Source organism: Aspergillus vadensis (genome assembly GCF_003184925.1).
Source record: "Aspergillus vadensis CBS 113365 unplaced genomic scaffold BO88scaffold_5, whole genome shotgun sequence".
In the NCBI taxonomy this organism is placed as follows: domain Eukaryota; kingdom Fungi; phylum Ascomycota; class Eurotiomycetes; order Eurotiales; family Aspergillaceae; genus Aspergillus; species Aspergillus vadensis.
Genome location: NW_020292043.1, coordinates 908845 through 932766, shown reverse-complemented (window position 1 = coordinate 932766; position 23922 = coordinate 908845). Strand labels below are relative to the sequence as shown.

The following is a 23922-nucleotide window of genomic DNA, read 5'->3' as shown; positions in this document are numbered from 1 at the left end:
TTGTTTGGTTTGCATTGCCGGTGGTCCGACTTTCGTTTAGCCGGTTTTGGATCATCATCAAAAGATTCTCGACCTTCCGCCCCGATATTTCCTCCCCCTCCGACCCCCTTCATCTTCCCCCCGACGTCGATTTTGTTCCCGCCATTGGTCGTCGGATCCTTGTGATCAATCAATTGGTCACATTCCCCATCCTCTGATTCTCGTCATTGGAGTCGGTTCACGGCAGAAATGACTTGAGAATGCAAGGTCTTTGGTCCCGCGCCGCTCCGGCGCAATCCACCTGCCGCTGCGTCTCTTGCTTAAGTACCGTCTCCAATGGGGTGGCCTCGAGAGGTACTTCGGCTGCCAGCAAGAAACGCCTCCGGCTCGGAAACTCGGTAACAGCACTATACACCAGCATCTTCGCCGCCGCTGCTTTGGCAGACGCCCAGGCCAAGGGCCAGCGCCGTCACGAATGGGAGGAAAAGATTGCTGCCGTCAAGGAAGAGGTCATTGAGCTGGTGGATGAGGAACAGCGTCTGGTGGAGGCTCTAATGTCGCGTCGGAAGCAGGGATTTCTCAATGGAACGATACAGACCAGACAGTTCAGCACAGCGACTCGCCCGGCACCTATGAGATACCAATGGCCCAGGAGGAACGCACCGTTTGCATCGTTCCACTCAACGACTGCCTTTGCGAATGAGAGGGATAATCAGATAATCCGTGATCTGGTCGCAGAGAGCGAGGATCCGCTGGCCGAGGACGCGAATGAGGACTATGGCCTTTCGCTGGAGGATGACGATACGCCCACATGGCTTACTGGTGATGTGGTCCGCCAGAAGGTCATCCGGAAGCTTGCGCTCAAGCAGCTAGCCATTAGACTTCTGTTGCGGCCGGCAATTGCTCACAGCTACCACGGGGTTCAGATGAACTACAGTGCCGACTTCTCGATACCCCAATTGAGAGTGCCGCAGTTGCTAGCGGAACTGAACAGCCTTCGGCGCAGAATGCGCCAGGTGAAGGGCTCGGAGAAGGCTAATATTGATGATTTAGCCAAGGACCTTCGTGTGCACTCGATACGACATATGACGGAAGAGCGGAATCGGCTCGATCGGGACGTCCAGCGTGATACCGAAATCTATATGCGGAATGAGATGCCCTTGCAGGAACTACTCCTCCGGCTAGCCAACAACCTGATGCAGTGCACGGATCCAGACCGGCCAGAAGTCTTAAAGAAGATGATTCTTGCGTTCACCAAAACCCGTCAGAACGATCTCTGTGATTTGATCTTGAAGACCATCCTTCCGCACAAGTTCCCGCTCAGTGCCTCTCTTATCCTCACGATCCTTACCTTCTTCCGCAAATCCAAGAACCTCATGGGTTTCGACATCTTCCTGGAGATGTTGAACGGACACGGCTATCCGGTAGACATGAATGGCTTGGGTCTGTATCAGCGCCAGGTGGTCAATGGAGTTGAGATCGTCGTCCCACCAGTGGATTCGGCGAACCCTGTCATCTACGCCACCCTTATTGTGTCTTGTCTGCGCTTCGATCAGCCGGATCGTGCCGATGCATACCTCCTAGCTGCGAGATCCGCAGGGCATATGGACGACTTTGCAATTCTCAACTCTTACTTGCGGTTCTGTGCTATCCGCACCGACTGGGAAAAGGGAGTGCAGACCCTGAAAAGAACTCTGGCGTTCATGGTCTCTTCAACAGAACACCAGCTCTTCCGCCTTGAACGACTCATCGTGCTAATGGTACACATGTGCGATGCCTGCGAGCAATACGACATGTCCGAAGCCATCATCACATCGGCCATGAACAGCGGTTTCAATTGGGAAGCAGCCAGCAAGCAACTGGACATCATGTCTTCCCACGACCCCCACCACAAGAGATGGTCTTCGGCAGCGGAGGCCGCACCAAAGGACATGCAAGATAAGCTCGCATGGGAGAAAGCCTACGCCTTCGTGAACGTCATGAACGAGCGTCTGAGCGCCTACGAGGGCAAATCGCCCTCCAAAAAGTGGCAAGACATGATAGAGCTCTACTCGCAGCAGGTCCTAGACGCCATGCTCGCCGGATCCCCAGCGTCAGCCAACGCCCCTAAAGTTCCCGAGCAAGTCTTCGAAGACAAGGACCGCCAGAGCCTGCTCCAAGAAATCAGCAAACAAGTCGAAAAAGCCAAGAAGGAGAACGAGTCCACAGCCGCAGCCCAAGAACAAGAGATCACCTCCCTGAAAGCCGAAATCTCACAACTCAAACAAATGGTCTTCGACCTCCACCAGACCCGCAAACAGGAGTCCACTATACCGTCGCCCCCTCCTTCTCCCCCTCGCTCTACCCACCACCAAGACCACCTCCTCCGTCGAAAACACGAACACATTGCTCCTGCGCCGGAACTCGAATCTTCCTTCAACAAAGTCAGTATTCGATACATGAAGTCGTAGACTCAGTCACCTCAGCCCCTTGAGGCACTCTACGCTACTTTCTGTGCAACGAACAATTGCGTTCCTCAGAGCACCCTCTCATCCGCCCCTTTTTCTTCCCCCTCCCCCAGCTCAAAATCCAGATGGAACGTACTCCCTCCGTATACCCATCCCATCCTATCCTATCCTATACTACCTTATACCACTCATGTACGGTGAAAGTGTCGATGATAAGCTCGCCAATTTCTGGCCAGCATTGGGATTGCTTTGGATGTTTTTTATATCCCTAGGTAGTCGAGTCATGCTACCCGGGACATTTTGTACAGTATTCATACTATAGCTTGTACTTTTTTCTTTATTATATTTTTTTGTGACGATAAATAAGGGTTAGAATCGAGCGTTGGGTTTCTATTCCCTTGAATTGGTATTATCCGGTCCAGAGTATTGAATAGAGTGACGAGGTTGTCAGTATTGTCTTTAGACTTGAGAAGCTCCGGGGCTCTCGCTCTCTAGTGTTATGCATAAGTTACTATTAGCGGAGTAAGTCTGCTGCCCTGTCATTTATTGTACTGGACGAGGGCATTTTGATCGGTTTGAGGTCTATTGACTATAATCTACATTGAGGTGAAGTTTTGTGTACACTACATGTCACGGGACAAACATTCTCTCTTTATAAACCGTACCTATATCTAAGTCCGGAGGTACATGCGTTGAAGTGGAATAAATACTGCAAAGTCCCCGGGAAGACCAAAGTCCGTAACAGAGTAAGAAAAGGCCCGGAGACATGAAGAAAATAAAGTAACAGACGAATGTATAAGTACTGTGAATAAGATAAAAAAAAATTGGGAAAAAGGAAGAACCGGATACACCCTTTTTAATTGAGCTGCATGATTATCATGGGCATGAAATAAAGAAAACATGATCTATAGATATCGTGACAACAAAGAATTAACCTAGTCTATCGTCTTCTGCTGGAATCTGAGCGCATCTTCTCCTTGCGGGAAAGTCTCTCGGCGGCGCGAAGAAGGGAGGAGCGGATCTCGCCCTTGGGGAAGCCGGAGATGTCGTAGTAGGTGGGTGCGATGTCCTGGTTGACGCTGGGTTAGTATCTGTCTGGGTGTCTGGTTGAAGAGTTAAGGTGAGACTTACAATGAGCCATTCGGGCTTGACGGCCGTGACAGTCCGAATGTAGTTCTTGGTGGTGAGGACGAACTCGTTGTAGAGAACCCATTCTGCTTCGTGACCCAGGACGGTCGAGGGGTGCAAGAGAACGTTCTGGTTGTCCTTGATCGTGACATACATGTTCTTGCCCTGAGTCTCCTTCTTGGCGACCTGCATGAAGAAGCCGGCGCACAGCGCACGGCGAATGTTTTCGTAATACTTCTTGTCCTCGAAGGGGGTCGACACCATCTCGAGTTCCTCACGCTCCATGATGCGCAGAAGCTGCATGCGCACGTTGTCTGCGGATTGAAGCGATCTCAGAGAGAGGAAGTGGTCGTGGCACCATTGCTTCAGGTTCTCCTGCGCTTCAGGGCTCTTGAAGGCATGGTAGACATTGAGAAGGGTAAGGTGGTCACCGTCGGGGTGGGTGAAGAGATCCTTCATCTCATCGGCACGCTTCCGCTGAGAAGCAGGTCTGACGAAGACTTGCGGGACGGAAAGCAGGGCTGTGATCGAAAGGATTTCGTTGGAGCAGTAGAATTCGGGGGAGCTGATCAGCATCACAGCAAGTGCGGGATCAAGGGGGAACTCAGAGGCCAAGCGACCCAGCTGAGTGAGGTTTCCATCATCGTCCAAGCAAGCCAGATAGTTGAGTTCCTCCAAAGCTCTCATCAGAGTCTCCGGAGCAGGAGGATCCATCAGATCGAAGTGGACAAGATCATCAATGCCTAGCTTCTTCAACTCCAGCACGGTAGAAGAAAGATTGGAGCGCAGGATCTCGGGGTATGTCTGATCGATGAGTTCCTTCTTGAAAGCTCCTTCAGTGTACAGACGGAAGCACTTTCCGGGGCGCGTACGACCAGCACGACCAGCTCTCTGTTGTGCGGAGGCCTTGGAGATGGGAGACACCAAAAGAGACTCGACACGGATACGGGGGTTGTAGATCTTTTGCTTCGAGAAACCAGGATCGACGACGTAGACGATACCGTCGATGGTAAGCGAAGTTTCAGCGATGTTGGTGGACACAATGACCTTCCGGCCGGGACGGCCTCCCGGACGGCGGGCAGGGGGAGCCGGTTCGAAAATGCGCTGCTGCATGTGCGGGGGCAGACTACCGTAGAGAGGGTAGACCTTGATGGGACCAGCATCGGCCTCTCTTACCATTTCATCGGCTTCTAACGAGATCTTCCGTGAGGCGTCTTCAATTTCTTCTTCACCAGTCAAGAAGAGAAGGATATCACCTTCGTCTTCTGTCGCGTGGATCTGCAGGACGGTGCGAATGGCAGCTTCAACGTAGTCCTGCTCGGGTTCAGGGGTATAGAAGATCTCGACAGGGTGAGTACGACCGGGAACCGCAAGGAGAGGGGCATCGTTGAAGTAACGCTGGAACTTCTGTGCATCCAGAGTAGCAGACATGATAATGATCTTCAGGTCAGGCCGGCGCAGCACAACTTCCTTGAGAAGACCCATGAGGACATCAGTAGCCATTGTTCTCTCGTGGGCCTCGTCCAGAATAATGGTACTGTAGCGGTTGAGATTGTGGTCGTTCATGGCTTCTCTCAGAAGCATACCGTCCGTCATGTACTTGAGCACAGTCTTGGAACTGGTCATATCTTCGAAACGGATGCTGTAACCGACTTCCTCTCCAAGCTTGACATCCAGCTCGGCGGCGACACGTTGAGCAACGGACATGGCGGCGACACGACGAGGCTGGGTACAAGCAACCATCTTGCGCTGAGTTTGCGGCATGTCATCGAACAGGACGAATTGAGGAATCTGCGTGGTCTTTCCGGAACCAGTTTCACCAACGAAGACCAGGATCTGCGACTTTTGGTAGAGCTCCAAAAATTCATCTCTATAAGGAACATATAGTTAGAACCCATTTGCGATGTGGCAAACCATCTGCACAGGTATGGAAAACTCACCTCTGAGCATGTACGGGAAGATCGCGACGAGTCTGCAGGATAGAAACATATTTGCTGGAGAAGGGTTGACCGTTGAACGGGTTGATATCACCATCTTCCACCTTCTTAGCCAGCGCAGCGGTGGTCTGGTGCCTCTTCATCTTCCCAAAGGCGGGGTGAAGATCTGTGGTGCCATCGGTCCATGTGTTGGAGTTGCCGTTGTCCGCATACATGTGAGCCAGGTACGGGTTGTCCTTGGGATCGGTTTCAGTCTTGTCCATCTTTTGACGTTTAGCACGCGAACCGTTCTCAGAATCCGATCGTCGATCAACCATGACGGCTAGCAGAGAGCGAAGCCAGGGATAAAATTGGGGGGGGAAGAAGAGGAAAGAAGTTGGCTGCGGAGCGACAAACGAGAGATGGGATTGTCGCCGAACGGCTTCAGAAAAAAAAGGCGGCCCGGATAGGCAGGTCGGCCGCCCTTCGCCACAACTGCAGTTTGCGCGCCTCACCGCCATTTATTCTGCCGCTGGAAACCCCACAGAAATCGCTTACCGCCGGCAAGGGGCACCCAGGCATCCAGGCATGAAAGAAAGTCCGTCGCGATGCACGTTTGCTCAGGTACGCGGGGCTATCCAGGAGCCCATTGTCGCGCGACGTTCCCACTGAAGGGGCGTTTAATCTCGGTTAGCATCCCTACGCGACTGGACCTCCTCCTTTGCTCTCCCATGTTTGTTGCCGTTCTTATATCAGAACCTGCCTGGCCTTGAGATGAAAACTGCCGGAAACTCAATTGATCTGCGATGCGGGACTAACCAGCTACTACCTAGATAGAGACCGTTGTCAATATTCATCGCCTTTCCTTCCCTATATACAGTCCGATTAACAATTTTCTGCCTCATGATATCAGCCTATGTGTCTGCTGTTTAGTTGCATTTATCTTTGTCATATCGCCCCGTCACCAGGTCCCAGTGCCCTTTTCTCGTCTTAGAATATCCGCCGTTGTCGAAAATGGACTCTTTCAATCCAGAAGACATGGCTCCTAGTTTTTGCATCGGACAGCATGAAACCAACCGCAAGAACCCAATTACGGCTGCAATCGTACAGGCAGCCCATGAAAGCAATGTACACATATCTTCGTGCAGATTCCGGCTCGTGTGCTAACTTGGATCACTCAGTATGACATGCTTACGGCACCAATTACCACGGAGGCCTTCCATTCACGCATCCTCACCCTGTTAGGCTCCAAACCAAACGCTCCTTTAACTCCGGCTGCCAATGGGACTTTGATGACGACCGATAATATGCGCCCCATCTTTATTCCTCCCTTAACTCCCGCGGATAGCCACTTGACCCCGGATGAGACGATGTCGCAGATAGTCGGAGTCACCAGCGGTTGGATCGATCTATGCTCCCCGGATCCCCTGATTGCAGACATCTCGCGTCAGGTGTTCATGCGGGAGGTCGCGTATGCAGCTTTTTGTGGCCTCGGGTACCTCTTGATACCTGGCCCGAAACTGCACCATGGAGAGATCCATGCAGAAGGCGTGAGCTACTATGCGAGAGCGATACAGGATGCTATCAACCTCGCTCCTTACATACAGTTTCACATTTGGATGCCTATGGTTGATAACCCAGACTTGGAAGTAGATGGAATAGCCGATCTGTCTCGCCTTGCTCGTCAGGAGTTCCTTGGAGAACCGCTCACAGGGCAGCCATTGCGAGTGGATCCTTTCGGCACTTGGGATGCTTGGGACATGATACGAAGAACTTGTAAATACCACTCCAGGCTTGTCGTAGGTAAGATAATCTCCCATGGTCTTCATTCTGCGTCTCCTACCTGCTGCTAAGATGATATGATTAGCACTTTCAATGCCTAAGCACCTCCCTCCCATGTCCGTGCAGTCTCGCTGGTATTCCGAGCCTGTACACATGCTCACCTTTGATGCCAACACCTTCATCAAGAACCAGAAGGGTTATCCCGTACTGTCCAAGACACACCAGGCGCTCATCGGTCGGTTCATGCGCCTACGGACATCCCCATGGATCCTGCTCTGCGATGTTGGCCCAATCCCAGGCGTAGATGAGCAAGAAACTACAGGAACCAAACTCCCCGCTCTGTCCGGCTCTGATTATCCTAGTCTCACTCAGGCCGCGGTATCCAACAAGAAGCATTATGACCCGACCCCTCATCTTTCCTACCTTAGAAATCTACAGCAACGCCAGCCTTCTCGGAGCGCCATGGAGAGGTTTGGAGTTGGATACCAAGACTATCTTCAGGCGCCCTTGCAGCCGTTGACTGTCAACCTGGAAAGCATTACTTACGAGGTATTCGAGAAAGATCCTATTAAATACAAATGGTATGAACGCGCGGTCGCCAAAGCTCTTACCGACTGGGCAAGTGAAGGGAAGCCAACTTCGAACCCCGACGGCCGGGTGGTTGTGGCCGTGGTTGGTGCGGGTCGAGGACCGCTCGTGTCGCGGGCGCTCCAAGCCAGTGTCGAGACTGGGGTCAAGATTGACCTCTGGGCAGTTGAGAAGAACACCAATGCTTTCGTCCTTCTCCAACGCCACAATGAGCAGAAGTGGGGTGGACAAGTCAAGCTTGTGCAGTCGGACATGCGAGCCTGGAAAGGCCCGCAGGTTGAGAAAAAGCATGACTCGGGAGCACAAACAGGACCGGTAGGGCAATCCCTTGGGATCGAAGATTCATTACTTTACAATGCCAACGAGGAGCAGGAATCGGCACAGACGTCCGAATCAGCAGCCGCGCCCCCCGTCACCGAGCTCGTTCCCACTACGATCGACATTCTGATCTCAGAGCTGCTGGGCTCGTTCGGCGACAACGAGCTTTCGCCAGAATGCCTTGACGGCGTAACGCACTTACTCAATCCTGTTCACGGTATATCCATTCCGGCTTCCTACACGGCTCACCTTACACCCATCGCGGCGCCGAAGCTCCATGCCGATGTCATGAATCAATCCGTCTCTAACCCAGCAGCGCCGGAGACGCCGTATGTGGTCATGTTACACGCGATCGACTTCCTCTCCACGAATCAGCCCTCTGCAGCTACACTAATGAACTCCAGCCATGGGGGCGCTAAGTATAGTGCCCGAGACTCAATCTCCACGCTACCGGGTTCTGGAGAAGCGCCCATCCCATTCGTGCAGACGACCTGGTCGTTTGAGCATCCCAACCGGCATATCCCCCCTCAATTGCCGACCACGTCAACGATCTCCAATTCGCATAACGTGCGCCGGACTCGTCTGTCATTCCCAGTCTACAACCGCGGAGTGTGCCATGGCCTGGCGGGGTACTTTGAGACGGTGTTATACCGCGACATCGAGCTGTCCACCAACCCCGTCACAATGGACACCAAGAGTGCCGACATGATCAGTTGGTTCCCGATTTACTTCCCATTGAAGGTCTGTCTTTCCTACATATTAGCTTTACGACGCGCGAGGCTAACAATCTGCTATCCACAGACCCCTCTAAATGTCCCCGACAATGGCGAAGTGGTGGTGACCATGTACCGGCAGACCGACGACCGCAAGGTATGGTATGAGTGGATGGTGGAAGTATTCGCCGTAGAAGGCAACGACGAAGAAGTGGTGATGAGTGGGGGCAAAGGTACATCTCCAGCGGCTGGCAATCTGCAGCGACAGCCCCAGCGATCACGTGGCGGGCGACGTGTCCGGGTTGGGACGAGCGAGCTGCACTCCAGCATCAAGGAGGGTTGCCTCATGTGATGCGGTGAAGTGTAGAAGAAAAGACGGGAAGGCTGCAGAAGCAGACGAATCTGACTAAGATGTGATGATGGACATTTTTCTTTATACAATTACATATGATGAAGAGTAGTTAAAGCATACCTATGAATTATTCCGATCGGGAAGGGTTGATGATCGCCGAAGAAGGCCTTGTAAGAAGTCAGCTCAACTGCATCGGATCTTCAGCCCGTCCGCTTCGGTCAAGACTAGGTCGAGTTGCATCGTAGCCTGGCTGGCTGGACTTGCACGGGTTTTAAGCAACTACATAACAAGCAACTTAAGTTAACTAGTAACCAGCTAACTAATCCTATCTGACGTGATAGTCAATCTCGCTTAGTAGTTCAGATCAAAAAGAAAAAGCCTAGTTACCAAAAAGAAAGTAAGAAAAACCCAAACCTAAATCCGAACCTACTATCATATCTTGTCCTCCCCCAACAATCCTACTTGTTTGTTCGTGTTTGTTTGTACAATAGATGGAGGACCAAAACCACCCATCCATTGAAATTGATTGACAAGGGCCCAAAACCCACCGTCTGCCTCACTGCAGATGAAAAGGCTACCATTGGTTCCTTCCTCCCCGACCGAGCATAGTTACTATGTACTTATGGAGAGGATGGAAGGTGCACTAATGTATCAGTGCGTCTTCCCCCCGGATGGGTACTACTAGTAGTTAGTAGGACGTGGCTTCGTCCCATTTGGAAAATGTTGAGAAGAATGATGGAACCGAACTTTTTCTTTCCCTAATCCTGCATGATTTTAGTTTACTTGGCTTTGGTTACGCTTGTGCATAAAGTATGCGTTATGTATAATGTAGTACGCAGTACGCAAGTACGGAGTAGTAGATCCCGTATCTATTTAGTAGTATCTAGGTAGGTCCGATTGCCCTGCCTAAGAATTCAGAAGGGGCGTGAATACAGTAAGTATGTTTATCCCCAGCAGATAACGTATTCGCTGTGCATCCTTCTTTTTCTGCTTCTTTTCCTTATATTCACATAGATAGTTACTCCTACTAGCTATAGGTATCCATGTACCGACTACCTAGTAGTAAATAGTAGTAGTCTTGGCTTGGCTGGCTGGCTGGACCATACATACATACATACAGTTACACCAACTAGTACCTCGCAGTAGACAGATTCTATCTATCTACTTACCCATCTACCCATCTACTGCCGGTGGGGGGCGCAGTACATGCAGTTGAAGGAGGAAAGCCCAGATGTAGATCGGAACATGTAGCCAAGCCAACCAGACGACCACTAGTGCGACAAGACTATTCGGACCAAGAACTTCTTGGGGCGGAATGGGACAGTCAGTCAATCAGTCCGTCAATCAGTTGGGGGTTTGCGGATCATTTCTCTCCTTCCTTCTTCTTTCCAGGCTAAATTGTGTTTTTAATCCTTCTTGGAACGGAAAAGGGGGTATGTCCGTCTGGGAATAAGGTGTCTACTACTACTCCGTACTGTTGGGGGATGTGCTCTGCTCGGCGCGGCAGGGCGGGCAGGGCAGGGCAGGGCAACGTGATGCAACGGACCCCTGTGGTTGGTGTTATCGGCATGAGGAAAGAATCATTCCGATTCGATTGATTAGAATGAAGCTGCGTGGGCTTATCATTACTACCGTCTATTTGCAGTGAGTGATGATGAGATGGGGCTGGACTGGGCTGGGCTGGACATTTCCATTCTCTCTTTCAGTTCCCATCTAGGCCGGTGAAGGCGTCATTGATATCCAAGCGTTGAGAGGGAGGGGAGGGGAAAGGTATACAGTGAGTGACCGAGTGGGTGGAAGACTAGGTAGTCCACCGTTCTCCGTAGCTTCCTGTAAAGTCTGTAACAGTGATCTGGCTGCTACTAGTATCTTCTAGTGTGTATCGGTTAGAAGGCCCGACTCCAAGCGTGGTGGGAAGTTGGCCGTAGTGTCCGGTTTAGTTATTCTTAGCCATTCATCTTATCTTGGGAGGGCGCTGGTGCCTCCCACACTAAATGCCTATTGAGTATGTATGTCCACCCAAACTTCCAGCCACCCGGGGAATCCACACCGTCTGGGATAGACCTATTACTCCTTCGGCTTCCTGTCACGGGGAAGGATTATAGTTCTGGCTGTCCTCTCCCCGGCTTTCTATTTGGCCGGATTTTATATTAATGGGGGTGCGATGAGCAACAGCAGGAGGATAAGCTTGCTGATGATGATGCTGATGTGATGCTGATCCTGTTACTTGATATTGATGATTCAGAGGAACATGATAAAGCCCCCCTCTCCAAGTCTCCATAATATTCTTCAGAAATAGTCCGGAGTTAAGCGCACGCCGAAGGGCGGCCGAACCAAGGGGGGGGGAGACCTCCGACAGTCGGGCGGAAGGGGCCCGTCTAGGAGCAGCTGCAGACCGGTACTAAGTAGATTACCCTCCATGAAATTCCCATGGATGATTGCTTGGGAGAAACTCCGCTGGGGGTGGAAATAGAGTCCCTGCTGGAGACCCCCGTAATGAAACGGTTTTCGTTCGTCTTCCCCCGGTTTGTCTGGGCGTTCGGAGCTCCGAGGGTCTGTCACACCTTACCTTACGGTATCAGCCATTCATGCTCCAAACCCGCACATCCCGCCAATCCTCCCCCTCCGTTTCCCCCATACACGCTCAGTCCAAAAAAGTAACTTAACTTACTTGCCTCCATCCACGCCCAGAGGCGAAAAAAAAGGGAAGTAAAAAAAAATAAGGGAAAGCAGGGGGAAAAAAAAAAAAAAAAGAAGACACCACACCCACCACACAGCCTCTCCCTCCCACACCTTTCTTCTCATTCATCATCCTGCAGCCTGTCAGCATTACCCTGTCTCTGCGACCGCAACGCACTTCTTTTACTCGTCCTTTTCCCTCCATGATTGCCTGTGTGTCCTGTTGCTCGACCATCGCTTCGGAGGTCGTGGGTTGACGCAGCTCTTTTTCTACTTACTTACCTACCTACCTACCTACTTTACCTCTTTCTCTCTGACTACAACTACTTCAATCTCCACTCCCCCAGCGACCTGTTTGACCTGTCTTCGGATTCCCTCCGTCGCGCTTCCGACCGGTTTCTTCTTATCAGTCCCTCCACCCGCCGATTTCTTTATTTCCTCCCCAAACCGGAATCACATCACTCTTTGTATCCCACCCTACAATTGTCGGCTTGTTGTACCCGGCCTGAAATGGTTCACTCTACGAGCGAGGAACGCGCTGTACATTTGACACGGGAGGCTGTTGAGTTAATTGATGCTGGCCATCGTGAGGTATGTCTGGTTTGCCCTCTTTTTTTTCTTTATCAGACCCCGCTGGGTGGTTATCTTCCGTCGCCAGCATAGGTACCTTCGTGCCATGTGACTAACCACTTGCTCGTGATGTCATTGCAGGCCGCCTCACGAAACCTCCGAGAAGCTCTCTCCTTGGCTCCAGAGCATCCGGCAGTCAAGGAAGCTTTTGTTAAGATCCAGCAGGAAGAGGAAAATGGCCATCACCTGCTAGATCTCTGTCGACGCTATACCGGTGGCAAGGACGAGCCCGCGGGCAAAGACGCCGCCCTTTATCTCCGTACCGACGGACTCAAGCCTCCCGAGGAGGTTGCATTGGAATGTGTCAAGCTCCTGCTGGCGCAAAGGCCCCATGCCTTGTCGTCGCTGCAGGATGACATTATCTCGGGGCTCGTTCGCCAGAACACCAGCGTGCGGCGCTACTTCTCAGAGCAGCTCCAGGTGTCGGTGACCACGTTCTTCGATGAGATCTATGAAAGAGGCGACGGGGCTGCCGTATGCCTCGACACCGTTGTCTTGGACCCCACCGTTTGGCCGTCCGAAGATGCTCGTCTACACTGTGAGCGCGAGCTTTTCTTGCTCTTCATCGCCAAGCTCATGGAGTCGGGCCACGACATGGACGGTCGCTCCCTCAAAGGAATTGCGCGTTTGCTTGCCGTCGATGCGGCAAAGCTGCAGGAGTTGGTTGACGATGAAGGACTTGATGTGATCTTGTCCTCTTTGGACAGCCGTCTTCCCCTCGAGTGGAGAAGTCAAGCGACCCTAGCAACCGTCAAGTACCTCGAAATATCCAAGCAAGTTGGCGAAGAGAGGTTCTCTCGGCTCGTAACTGCCAAGGTCGTCAAGGGTCGCAGCGACGATCTCATCGAGGCATTCTCGGCCACGGCTGCAGTCTTCCCCGTGATACCAGAAGTTGCGGCCAATCTCTTCCTGTCGGAGAGCTACTTGGCTGCTTTGGCGCCTTTGACCTCCAGAGACGCGAAGAGCCGCAAGGTCGAGCCCCATTTTCTGGAATTGTTGAATGCTGCGTGCATGAACAAGGCCTGTCGGGAAGCCATTTCAAAGCATCTTTCGACCTGGCTTTCCCACCTTCTTACCAATGGCTGCGACGAGAGTTCCGAGATGGCGGCAGTCATTCTGGCCAAGGTCCGTACTGCTGCTCAAGTTGGTTCTTCCGACTCCAACGGCAAAGTAGAGGAAGAAAACAGCAGGGTCACCGAGCTCGTCGATCGCTTCAAGGACTTGATGTCGAAGCGTAAGACTGAGAACCTATCCAACGTGATTGAGGGCTTGGCCTACGCTTCGGTAAAGTCCACTGTCAAGGAACAGCTCGCCACAGACGTGGCATTCCTACAGGATCTCGTCAAGATTCTGCGCGAAAACTGCACCGATTCGTCAGTGCTCTACGGTGGTCTCATGATCATTGTGAACCTCACACAGTTCCCACCCACTTTGACAGAAGAGCAGAAGAAAATGTCCCAACTCAAGTCCTATGCCGAGGCCTCTCCTAGCGGGGCCCGAGCCAAGCCAGACCCCCTTGATGACGAGCAACATGTCATCGCACGTTGCAATGCGCTTATCAAGGCTGGTGTCATGCCTCTTCTGGTAGATTGCGGCAAGACGAATCTCTCCTCGGTGCAAGGTCTCATGGGCAAGATCGTCCTTGCCCTGTCATGGGACCGAAAGTCTCGGGGAACCTTGGCACAGCAAGGCGCTGTCAAGTTCTTGCTCGTTATGGCAGCCGCAAAGCAGGGGACCCCGGGGACAAACGCCACTGAAGCGGTACAGAATGCGTCGCAAGCACTTGCACGAATTTTAATTTCCGTCAACCCGGTCCACGTGTTCCCTTCTTCTGGCTTCCCCCAGATCACATCCGCCATCCGGCCTCTGACCGCGCTTCTGGTAAGCCCGGAGACGACCAGCCTGACGGCGGAACAACCGCGGAATCTTTTACCGGTCTTTGAGAGTCTGCTTGCTCTGACGAACCTAGCCTCTCACCCGGATGAGACTGCTCCTGAAGCTATCGTCCGTCAGGCCTGGCCCGTAGTAGAGGACCTCTTGCTCTCCAGTAGTCCCATGGTTCAGCGAGCTGCCTGCGAGCTGATCTGCAATTTGATGACTTGCGAGTCCGGTATCGTCAAATATGCCGATGGCTCGAAGCGCGCGGCGCAACGGCTGCATGTGCTGTTGGCTCTTACTGACACGGACGATATGGCCACCCGCAGCGCTGCTGGCGGAGCTCTTGCGATGCTGACCGAATTCGAAGCGGCCATTGCCGGTATCCTGGAACGGCCCCGGGGTGTCCCGCTACTGCTGGCCATGTGTCAGGAAGAAGATGAGGGTTTGGTGCATCGCGGTGTAGCCTGTGTGCGGAACATGACCTGCCTTGCCACGGGGGATATTGGCCGGCGGGCCAAGGAAGCCATCAAGGCAAACGGAGGAGTTAATATACTGAGCAGTGTGCTGAAGAAGACGAAGAACCCCGCGATACTCCAAGTCGGGGTCGAAGCCTTGAAGCCATTGGTCGAATAGATAGCCGACAACCGAGCGGCGTGCTTTGCTGGGGTATCTTCCGGCGGTTAATACATCTTTATGATTTCTTTTGAGTGATTTGGATCTGATTGTGATAGCGGTCATGTCGATTTTGCAAGTTCATGGGCTGGGTCTCTGTGATTTTCTTGGTGTTCTGTCACATTCTATGTTGTTCTTATGAAGATTTCCTTATGGCGTTGGTAGTTTACTTGCCCGGTGTTCTGTTCTTTTCTTCTCATGTCACGTTGTGTGACCGATGTCAATTTGTCTATAAATCTGGGTTGTTTCTGAGCGTGGGAATGGTGTCCGGGTCATTGTCGACAAGAATTTGAAGCGATGAGAGGGATTATCGAGTGGGATTCCCTTTTCTGACAGCGCGATAGACCCGGTCGACAGGATTGTTGCCGTGTCTGATTTACCCGAGTAACTATCTACTCGTTCTAGCTGAATGATACTCACGATGCAATGCGCGATTTTCTAGAGGAGCAATTCGTCGGAACCAGAGTGTCCCGTTCGGAAGCGTCCGGATCCTTGTCTCTGCAGTCAGCCCTGATAGGAATCGATGGATATTGGGATGGTGTCGCACTGGCCTCGACACCAGAACACGCCACTTAGAGCGGGGCTCGCTATAGAATCGATGTCCCGTGTAGATGCTTATTGTGTTGCAGTTGGAATTCAGGTCCCTCTTATTAGTAGCTTGAGATTGAAATTCTGGAACGAAAGTACTTATGATGCGGCCTCATACTAGTACAGAGTCGTTGGGATGCCGCTGATAACCGAGAACGTCGGTAGAGTGTTCATAAGCTATGGAATCATATATATACTTAGCTCGCGAGCGTCCATAACTTTTGAAGTATGGCTGACACTAACCCCAAAGATAGTATTGAGTGATTACTTTGTAGTCTTAGTAGTAGTCCTTAGTAGTAGTCTACATAACGAACAGGGTACTATCCGTTATGGAGGGGAGGGGAAAGGAAAGTGACAGATGATAAGCTTTCCCGCTGGTCGATCGTTAGGAAGGAAGCTGAGTGGATGAGAGCAGTGATCAACAAAGTGATAGATACTACATCGGAGTGGGAGGGTGTCGGAAGCAGATGGTCAGATTAGTAGTAGTACATGGTGGTCTGCTCCCCACCCAGTTGATAGGTGAGTAGATACTTTGTAGTAACCTGATAACATAGCTTATTATAGACGAAACCTGAGCAATCAGTAGCATTCCCCTCCAAAGACTAAAACCCTCCGACGAGTGATCACGATATTCAATATCGGAGGAAGGAGAAACCAGAGTCAGGAACACAACCAGCCAGAACTTTTTTTTTTTTTCGGAGTTTCAAAGAAACGAAACCTCACCGACAACTAGAGGAGGGAGCATGTGACGTGCATCATGGTTGAATTCCCACTTCTTCCATCCATTCCATGCAGGCCAAGTTTCCACCCTGAAGTTCCCCCACACAAAGTGGCCCCCCCTTTTTATGATTTTCCCCATTCCCCTCCCTTCCAGCCCATCCATCATCCTGCGCCCAAGAGAAAGCGGTGTTGGGAAAGGAGGAGATGGAGAGGAGATGATGATCATGAGCACCTCTCCCCTTCCTTCCAGTGGCCGACTAATATCTCACGATAGTGACATGATTGGATCCCCTTCAGGCCCTAGGAGTGGGTGGCGGGTCGTCCGGCTATATATAGGGTGGGGATTCTGGTGCTGGATGGGGGTTCCAGACTCATACTAACTCACTCTGACGGGATTGTTACAGAAGTTAGTGTCTATCACTACTGACAAGTAACAAGTTTCAAGTTGGATGAAGATTAAAGAAGAATCTCTGCAACAATAGTGGTGATCTGTTTGGTCCAGTTACACTTTTGCTCCTTACTCGTGCAGTGAAAGGGATCAGCTTCCCTTTAACATACTGGTGGTTTCACCCCAAGGAAAAATAATCATCAGCAGCATCAGCATCATTATCATCATCCATTCATTTACCGCCATTTGAGCTCTCAGATTATTGGCAATCATCCCGTGCCTTGCAAACTCGAAATTTTGCATTGCTTCATCCGGTGGTTCGAACCGCTCATCCGCGCTGCGCCGCGGGCAAATCAGAGAGCGTCCGCCGGGCAGCAGATCCAGCGTCCGGCGATTAATGGCCAACAATCTGGATAAGTCGAGGTGAGTCGCCTGGACTGCCTCTTACGTCGCCAAGTGGAGTTTGTATTCGAAGTATCTTTGTTACTTTGTTAGTCACGATGGAGACCTTGTCTAACTAGCGAATTTCGCTAGCACCGCCTTAGACTTAAAGACTATTTGGCCTCGGCCCTTTGCTCGCCCCTCTTCTCCCTCTCTCTTCTTGCTTGCTTACCTGCTTACTTTAGCTGGGGTGCAGCTGCAATTGCTGGACCTTGCTGGAACTTCTCGAAGCTACAAAAACCCTCCCTCTGGGCACGTGCTGATAGGTTCCGTCGGTTGGTCTCCCCTTTATCGGGATTCGCCTTAACTACTACTTGACGATCAATCAAGTAGTAAGTAGTATATGAACTGCGCTTTCTTTCATCCTTCCCTCTCAACCACACTAATTCCTTCGCCTTGTTTCGTGTTCCTCCTCTTCTTTCTCTTCAACACCTTCTCCTCCGACACACGGCTTTTTCCTGAAGCCGCCTAATTCCTCAGGTTTTCACCTCCCATATTTTCAACTGTCTCTTCTACCATTCTCCATGTCTCCGCAATAAAACTGACACATGGCGCTCTTCTCCTTCAAGCTTCACCTGTCCTTTTCCTTTTGTCTTTCTCGCATTTGCCCGTCGAATAATATTTGATCTACGTGGCATTTACACCGTTGGGTTCGTGGGTTGAAGCCTGTTCTCTTGAATCTCACTGAACCAAAGAAAGCCGTGGTGTCTTAGATCCCAGATTTATATACTTCCCCCCTCTCAGTGTCTTTTTTTCGTTGGTTTCTCTCCCACAAACCGCTCGAAACAACCTGCATACACATTTCGTCAAAAATGAAGTTCGGACGCCAACTATCCCACAAAGTGGTCCCCGAGTGGGGCGATGATTACATCAAGTACAAGGCCCTGAAGAAGCTCATCAAGGCTGCGGCGGAAAAAGTGAAGGCTGGCCAGGAGGCGGACCTTGCTGGTGAGTCGCTCTTCGGATGATTGCGTTGTTCATCACAATGCGATCTTAGCTAACTCTGTCGCTTAGGTTTCTTTTACTCCCTCGATCGAAATCTCGAGGATGTCGATCACTTTTACAACAAAAAGTACGCCGATTTCTCCCGCCGTCTAAAGTTGCTGGAGGACAGATACGGGCAGTCTTTGGATGGTGGTCAGCGATTGGATTCCCAGGATGTCGAAGACCTTCTGGCTGCTCTGCTGGAACTGCGTAGCCAGATGCGTAAACTGCAGTGGTACGGCGAGCTCAACCGTCAAGGATTCGTCAAAATCACCAAGAAGCTCGACAAGAAGGTTGGCGCTCAAGCGCAGCAGAAGTATCTGCAGACCAAGGTCGACCCGGCGCCGTTCGCTTCGAACACCCGAGTCACTGACGCGTTGAGGAAGATCAATGACCGCTTGTCCGTCCTGGGCGAGCAGAAGATCGACGACGATGCGAGCTCCATACGCTCCTCCTTGTCATTGAAGAACGGTCCTGCACGCCCCAACCTGAACTTGCCTGCGAGCATGCTTCAGACCGTCGATGAGGCGCTGCGCAAGGATGATACTCACGTGCTGCTGGAGTTACTTGAAACTCTTAAAGCGGCGGCAGATGAGTCGGGAGAAGATGTATATCCTAAGGTCCTTAGCAGCCTCCTTCAGCGGTCCATCAACTACCGTTCCACCCGCTGCATCTCGGTCCTTCTGGGTCGCATGGACTCTCTGGACGAAGAGGATGATATCAATAGGCGCAATTGTATACATCGCTTGGTGATATCGATTGGCCGGGCGCAGTCTACTACAGACTCAGAGCAGTCTGCGTCCATGGTCCTGGACTTCCCTCTGGAAACGTCCAATTACATCACCCCCGCTGCCCTGCCGACCCTGCAGCCTCCTCGCCCAGTCATAATGGAGGCGGGCCAGCCTAGCCATTTGGATCGGTCCGATCCCTCTGTGTCGGTTCTGCAGCATCTCCTGGACCAGCTCCAGCCCAACCAACGAGGTGCGCTCATCGCCAAGGACATTGCGGGACGCACGCCGCTACACTACGCGGCGCAGTATGGATTCAAGGTTGTCTGCGAAGTCATCATCGAGCATTTGCAGGCGTGGGACCTGTTTGATGTGACCGAGGGCATTGATAGTCCGCGCTGGCAAGACAACGATGGCTGGGCTCCGTTGCATCTGAGTGTTGTTGGAGGCCACCCGTTGACAACCCGTGCTCTTCTCGAGGCAGAGAATTGGCATGGTGCCAACAAGGACAAAGCGAAGATCCGTAAGCAAGTCTCACGGTCTAGTGCAGTGCTTGCTTTGGCCACCAAAGCCAACTTTGTGGACATTGTCAAGCTGTTGGTTGAGGCCGGCGTGGATATTAACTATCAGGACGAACAAGGCGAAACTGCGTTGCATGTTGCAGCCCGGTTCGGCCATGATAAATGCGCCAAGATCTTGCTGGAAGGCAACGGCGAACAAAAGGCAGATACAGAGCTTGCGGAAAACACATACTCCTGGACTCCTTTGTTTATTGCTTGTGTTGATGGCGCGCTGAGAGTAGTGGAGCTGCTCATCCAGGCCGGTGCCAATCTGGAGAGATGCGACTCCTCTGGCTGGACCGCGAAGGAGCATGCGTCTCTGAGAGGTCACCTTGACATCGCGCGGTGTCTTGCCAAGGTCACCCCCGCGCCGACTATCAGTGAATCGGAGCCTGTGATTCCTGTGCCTCCTGTGGCCTCTGATCCGCCCTCTCCTCCCTTGTCGTCGCTTGCTGAGAGAAGATCGAACGGTACTCCTGCCCCGACCTCTCTACGGAATGCAGAGCCTATCAAGACCTTTGGACACAGGTATCTCACCGATGAATCCATGATTTTGGTGAGCCTGGGAACGATGGACATGCGGGCGCATACGGCAGCAGTTAACCTTGACCGGATCCCGATGGAGAATGCGCATTCCACCCAACTTGACACTGCTCTGTCTTTGGTGGTCTCTGCTAACGGGGCTCATGGAGAGCCGGAGGTGATCGACCTCCCTGTCCATGACAATATCTCCACCGAACCCATTGTCTTCCACGCCGCCGACGCTACGAAGGTCAGGCTCCTTTTTGATCTGATTCCTACGTACGCTGGCTCGAAAGACAAGGTGGTTGGGCGTGGTGTTGCCCTGCTTTCCAGCATCAAACAATCGGTGGGATCGAACCGTATCAACCTCAAGGGCGACTCCACAGTTCCTATTGTGGCTGCCAACACCCTTGAGGTCATTGGCTCGGTGACCTTCAACTTTCTCATCATTACGCCTTTCAAGCATCCCAACATGACGGTTACGGGAGAGCAGACCTATTGGAGGAGTATGAGCTCAACGATGGTGATTGGACATCGCGGTCTGGGCAAGAACATGGCCAGTCGAAATTCGCTGCAGCTGGGCGAGAATACCGTCCAGTCTTTCATCGCTGCCGCGAACCTGGGCGCGTCTTACGTGGAGTTTGATGTGCAGCTCACAAAGGATCATGTTCCTGTCATCTACCATGATTTCCTCGTCAGCGAGACGGGTATTGACGCGCCGGTCCACACCCTTACCCTAGAGCAGTTCCTCCAGTTGGGCGACAAGGGTCCAGCTCGCAGGCCCGGATCCCCATTACCGGGTATGGACGGCATCGGAGAGGGGATGACTACTGCTTTCCGTCAGCGGTCGATGTCCGTAGGCGGTTCCGAGTATGACCCGACCGAACTCAATGAGAAGATCAAGCATACCCGTGATTTCAAGAAGAAGGGTTTCAAGGGAAACAGTCGCGGCAACCACATTCAGGCCCCATTTGCCACATTGGCCGAGTTGTTCCAGAAGCTGCCCAAGTCGGTGGGATTCAATATCGAACTCAGTGAGTACCTCTTCCCATGAAAGAACAGTTACACGACGATCTGACCTAGATCGCCAGAATATCCTATGCTCCACGAGAGCGAGGAAGAAGAGATGGATACGTATGCGGTGGAGCTGAACTCCTTCGTGGACACGGTTCTCACCAAGGTCTACGACATGGGTCAAGGCCGGAACATGATATTCTCCAGCTTCAACCCGGATATCTGCCTGCTGCTCTCGTTCAAGCAGCCGTCCATTCCGGTCCTCTTCTTAACGGACTCTGGTGCTTCGCCTGTGGGTGACATCCGTGCCAGCAGCTTGCAAGAAGCGATTCGGTTCGCGTCCCGCTGGAACCTGCTGGGCGTTGTCTCGCAGGCCGAAGCGCTAGTGCTTTGCCCGCGTTTGGTCCGGGTCGTGAAGGAGTCTGGTCTGGTTTGTGTGTCGTACGGCGCCATTAACAACGACCCAGAGAGCGTCAAGGTATGTATCTCCTACCAGTTGGGTCATCTGTTTACTAACTGCTTGCGTAGCTCCAAGTGGCAGAAGGAATCGACGCTGTCATCGTGGACTCGGTCCTCGCCATCCGTAAGGGTCTCACAGAGCACGAGGGCAAGGGCGACACGCCAGGCGTCTCGCCGCAGCCTAGCCCTCTGGCCAGAGCGACGTCTGGTTCTCTCAAGGAGTCACTCAACATTCCTGTGTTGAACCAAACGGAGCAGAAAGATGACCATCTACATGTGAGGCCGGAGGCCATCACATCTAACCCCCGATAAATAGAGCGTGATTTACCATCTGTTAGAATTTGGATGACATAGTTGAATGCATATTGTTATTATTTTGTTAGTTACTTTCACATGTCTAAGAATGTAGGCTCGTATAAGAGCAGCAAAGTTATATCGGTTCATTCCGCAGTATAGATCACGTGCGCCGGAGATCTTCCAGCTCCGTGCGGCGTCCGAAGTAATCGCATCTCTACAAAAACTTCTCGATCGGTCATTTCCACCTCACCGGCCATCGAGCGCAGCTTCTCACATATCTAAATCGGCAGGTTACTTAGAAAACTCCCTTTGGACTTATACCCGCAACCACACAACCACCACGCAGAATCGAAGCTTCGAAATAACTCCGCACCGCATACACCTCCGAGCTCACCTCCACACGACAATGTATACAGCTTAGATACCAACCAACAGCTTCAACTCTGACCTTCCGTACCTCAACCTCCTATACTAAACACACATATATATACACAAGATGAATACCATCGACGCAACAGAACACTACGAAACCAGCGCCCACGGTACGTCCACCACCACCACCATCCCATCCCACTCCGCCGATCCCGAACCCCAATTCCAATCCCAGTCTCAATCCCAAGATATCATCTCCCCAAACTAACAACAATATACAAAATACAGACCGTCCCCCCTCCCTCCTAACCATCATCCTCGACACAAACCCCCACGCCTGGGCACTCCTATCCCCAACCCTCCCCCTCTCCACCGCCATCGCCAACATCCTCGTCTTCATCAATGCCCACCTAGCCAGCAACTACGCCAACGAAGTGGCCGTAGTATCCTCCCACACCTCGCAAGCAACATGGCTATACCCAGTCGAAAAATCCCCCAACAACAACAACAATAACAACCTCGACTCCGACGGCGACATCCCCATGCCCACCCAACAACCACAAACCCCCTCCAACACAACCAACATAAACAAATACCGACCCTTCCGCATCGTCGAAGAACAAGTCTCCAGCCACCTACACAACCTAATGACCCAAACAACCCCCTCAACCCTCCAATCCACCACCTCCACCATGATGGCCGGCGCATTAACCCTCGCACTAAGCCACATCAACCGGCGCACACTAGCATGGAATGAAGCGCACGGAGGGGACATCGACACCTCCAACCCCAACGACCCATCCTCTACCACATCCACATCATCCTCATCAAATACAAAGGGAACTGCCGAATCAACCCTCCAATCACGCATCCTCATCCTCTCCGTATCCAGCTCCACCGGCTCAGCGCATCAATACATCCCAATTATGAACGCCATATTCGCATGCCAGAGACTTCATATCCCGATTGATGTGTGCAAGGTATCCGGTGATGCGGTGTTCCTGCAGCAGGCGTCGGACGCGACCAAGGGGGTGTATATGGCGTTGGATGAGCCCAAGGGTTTATTGCAGTACTTGATGATGGCGTTTTTGCCGGATCAGAGGAGTAGACGGCATTTGGTGCTGCCGACGAGGGTGGATGTGGATTTTAGGGCCGCGTGTTTTTGTCATAGGCGGGTCGTGGATGTTGGGTTTGTGTGTTCCATTTGTTTGAGTATTTTTTGTGAGCCGTTGGGAGATGGGGTTTGTTTGACGTGTGGGAGTCGGTTGGATGTTAGTGATTATGGGGCGAAGCCGGCTGTGGTGGCGAGGAAGAAGAAGAAGAAGAAGGTCAAGGGGAATGGAGTGTCTGCGGCAGGGACGCCGACGCCTACGCCGACACCGGGGCCGTGAGGGTCTTTGTGGGCGTGGGGTTGTCTACGTGAAGAGGAAGTTGTCTACGTACTGGCTACAGGATGGGCTGGAAGAGGATTGCCAATGAATACTGTTCATTCGGTATCGTCGGCTCGAATTAGCAAATAGTTACTCGCCCCTGCATCCATACCCAGGACCCATGCGGCATCGCTTCAATCTGGATGTACGCTGACACTTGACAACCAAACGGACGGGGCGTGGCCGGCACTGCCTTCGATCATTCTGTCGGCGAACGTCATCGACCCGGAAACAAGCGCTGAAATGCTCACGGATGCCAGATGCACATAGTACGGAAGACGCGGACAGGCTCTATTTCGCTGGTTTAGGGGCCCTGGGTCTGATGTTGTCAGCTTAG

At 52.1% G+C, this 23922-nt stretch overlaps 6 protein-coding genes across 6 annotated transcripts; 5 read left to right on the top strand and 1 right to left on the bottom strand.

The window, feature by feature from the left end:
* Nucleotides 1-86: 86 nt before the first annotated feature.
* BO88DRAFT_403025 (uncharacterized protein) lies at nucleotides 87-2860 on the top strand. The gene has a single exon (XM_025706256.1). The coding sequence runs from the start codon at nucleotides 240-242 to the stop codon at nucleotides 2427-2429; it is 2190 nt and encodes a 729-aa protein (XP_025565461.1). The 5' UTR covers nucleotides 87-239; the 3' UTR covers nucleotides 2430-2860.
* Nucleotides 2861-3049: 189 nt separating this feature from the next.
* On the bottom strand, nucleotides 3050-5468 carry BO88DRAFT_238283 (DEAH-box ATP-dependent RNA helicase PRP43). Its single transcript, XM_025702112.1, has 2 exons — nucleotides 3558-5468; nucleotides 3050-3495 (listed from the first exon to the last, which is right to left on the bottom strand). The coding sequence occupies exons 1-2, from the start codon at nucleotides 5316-5318 to the stop codon at nucleotides 3367-3369; spliced, it is 1890 nt and encodes a 629-aa protein (XP_025565460.1). The 5' UTR covers nucleotides 5319-5468; the 3' UTR covers nucleotides 3050-3366.
* Nucleotides 5469-6101: 633 nt separating this feature from the next.
* On the top strand, nucleotides 6102-9372 carry BO88DRAFT_403022 (protein arginine N-methyltransferase). The gene is made up of 6 exons (XM_025706255.1): nucleotides 6102-6159; nucleotides 6308-6598; nucleotides 6652-7273; nucleotides 7338-8155; nucleotides 8213-8899; nucleotides 8960-9372. Exons 2-6 carry the CDS (start codon nucleotides 6485-6487, stop codon nucleotides 9221-9223), a joined length of 2505 nt encoding a protein of 834 aa, XP_025565459.1. The 5' UTR covers nucleotides 6102-6159; nucleotides 6308-6484; the 3' UTR covers nucleotides 9224-9372.
* A 3040-nt stretch (nucleotides 9373-12412) lies between these two features.
* On the top strand, nucleotides 12413-15043 carry BO88DRAFT_423505 (UNC45-central domain-containing protein; the record flags this gene model as incomplete). Its single annotated transcript, XM_025708653.1, has 2 exons — nucleotides 12413-12493; nucleotides 12614-15043. 2 exons carry the CDS (start codon nucleotides 12413-12415, stop codon nucleotides 15041-15043), a joined length of 2511 nt encoding a protein of 836 aa, XP_025565458.1.
* A 2905-nt stretch (nucleotides 15044-17948) lies between these two features.
* BO88DRAFT_403019 (glycerophosphocholine phosphodiesterase) lies at nucleotides 17949-21868 on the top strand. The gene is made up of 4 exons (XM_025706254.1): nucleotides 17949-18167; nucleotides 18234-21047; nucleotides 21105-21505; nucleotides 21556-21868. The coding sequence occupies exons 1-4, from the start codon at nucleotides 18032-18034 to the stop codon at nucleotides 21796-21798; spliced, it is 3594 nt and encodes a 1197-aa protein (XP_025565457.1). The 5' UTR covers nucleotides 17949-18031; the 3' UTR covers nucleotides 21799-21868.
* Nucleotides 21869-22172: 304 nt separating this feature from the next.
* Nucleotides 22173-23885, top strand: BO88DRAFT_238073 (TFIIH/NER complex subunit TFB4). The gene is made up of 2 exons (XM_025702110.1): nucleotides 22173-22325; nucleotides 22444-23885. The coding sequence occupies exons 1-2, from the start codon at nucleotides 22280-22282 to the stop codon at nucleotides 23544-23546; spliced, it is 1149 nt and encodes a 382-aa protein (XP_025565456.1). The 5' UTR covers nucleotides 22173-22279; the 3' UTR covers nucleotides 23547-23885.
* The last annotated feature ends 37 nt before the right edge of the window (nucleotides 23886-23922 follow it).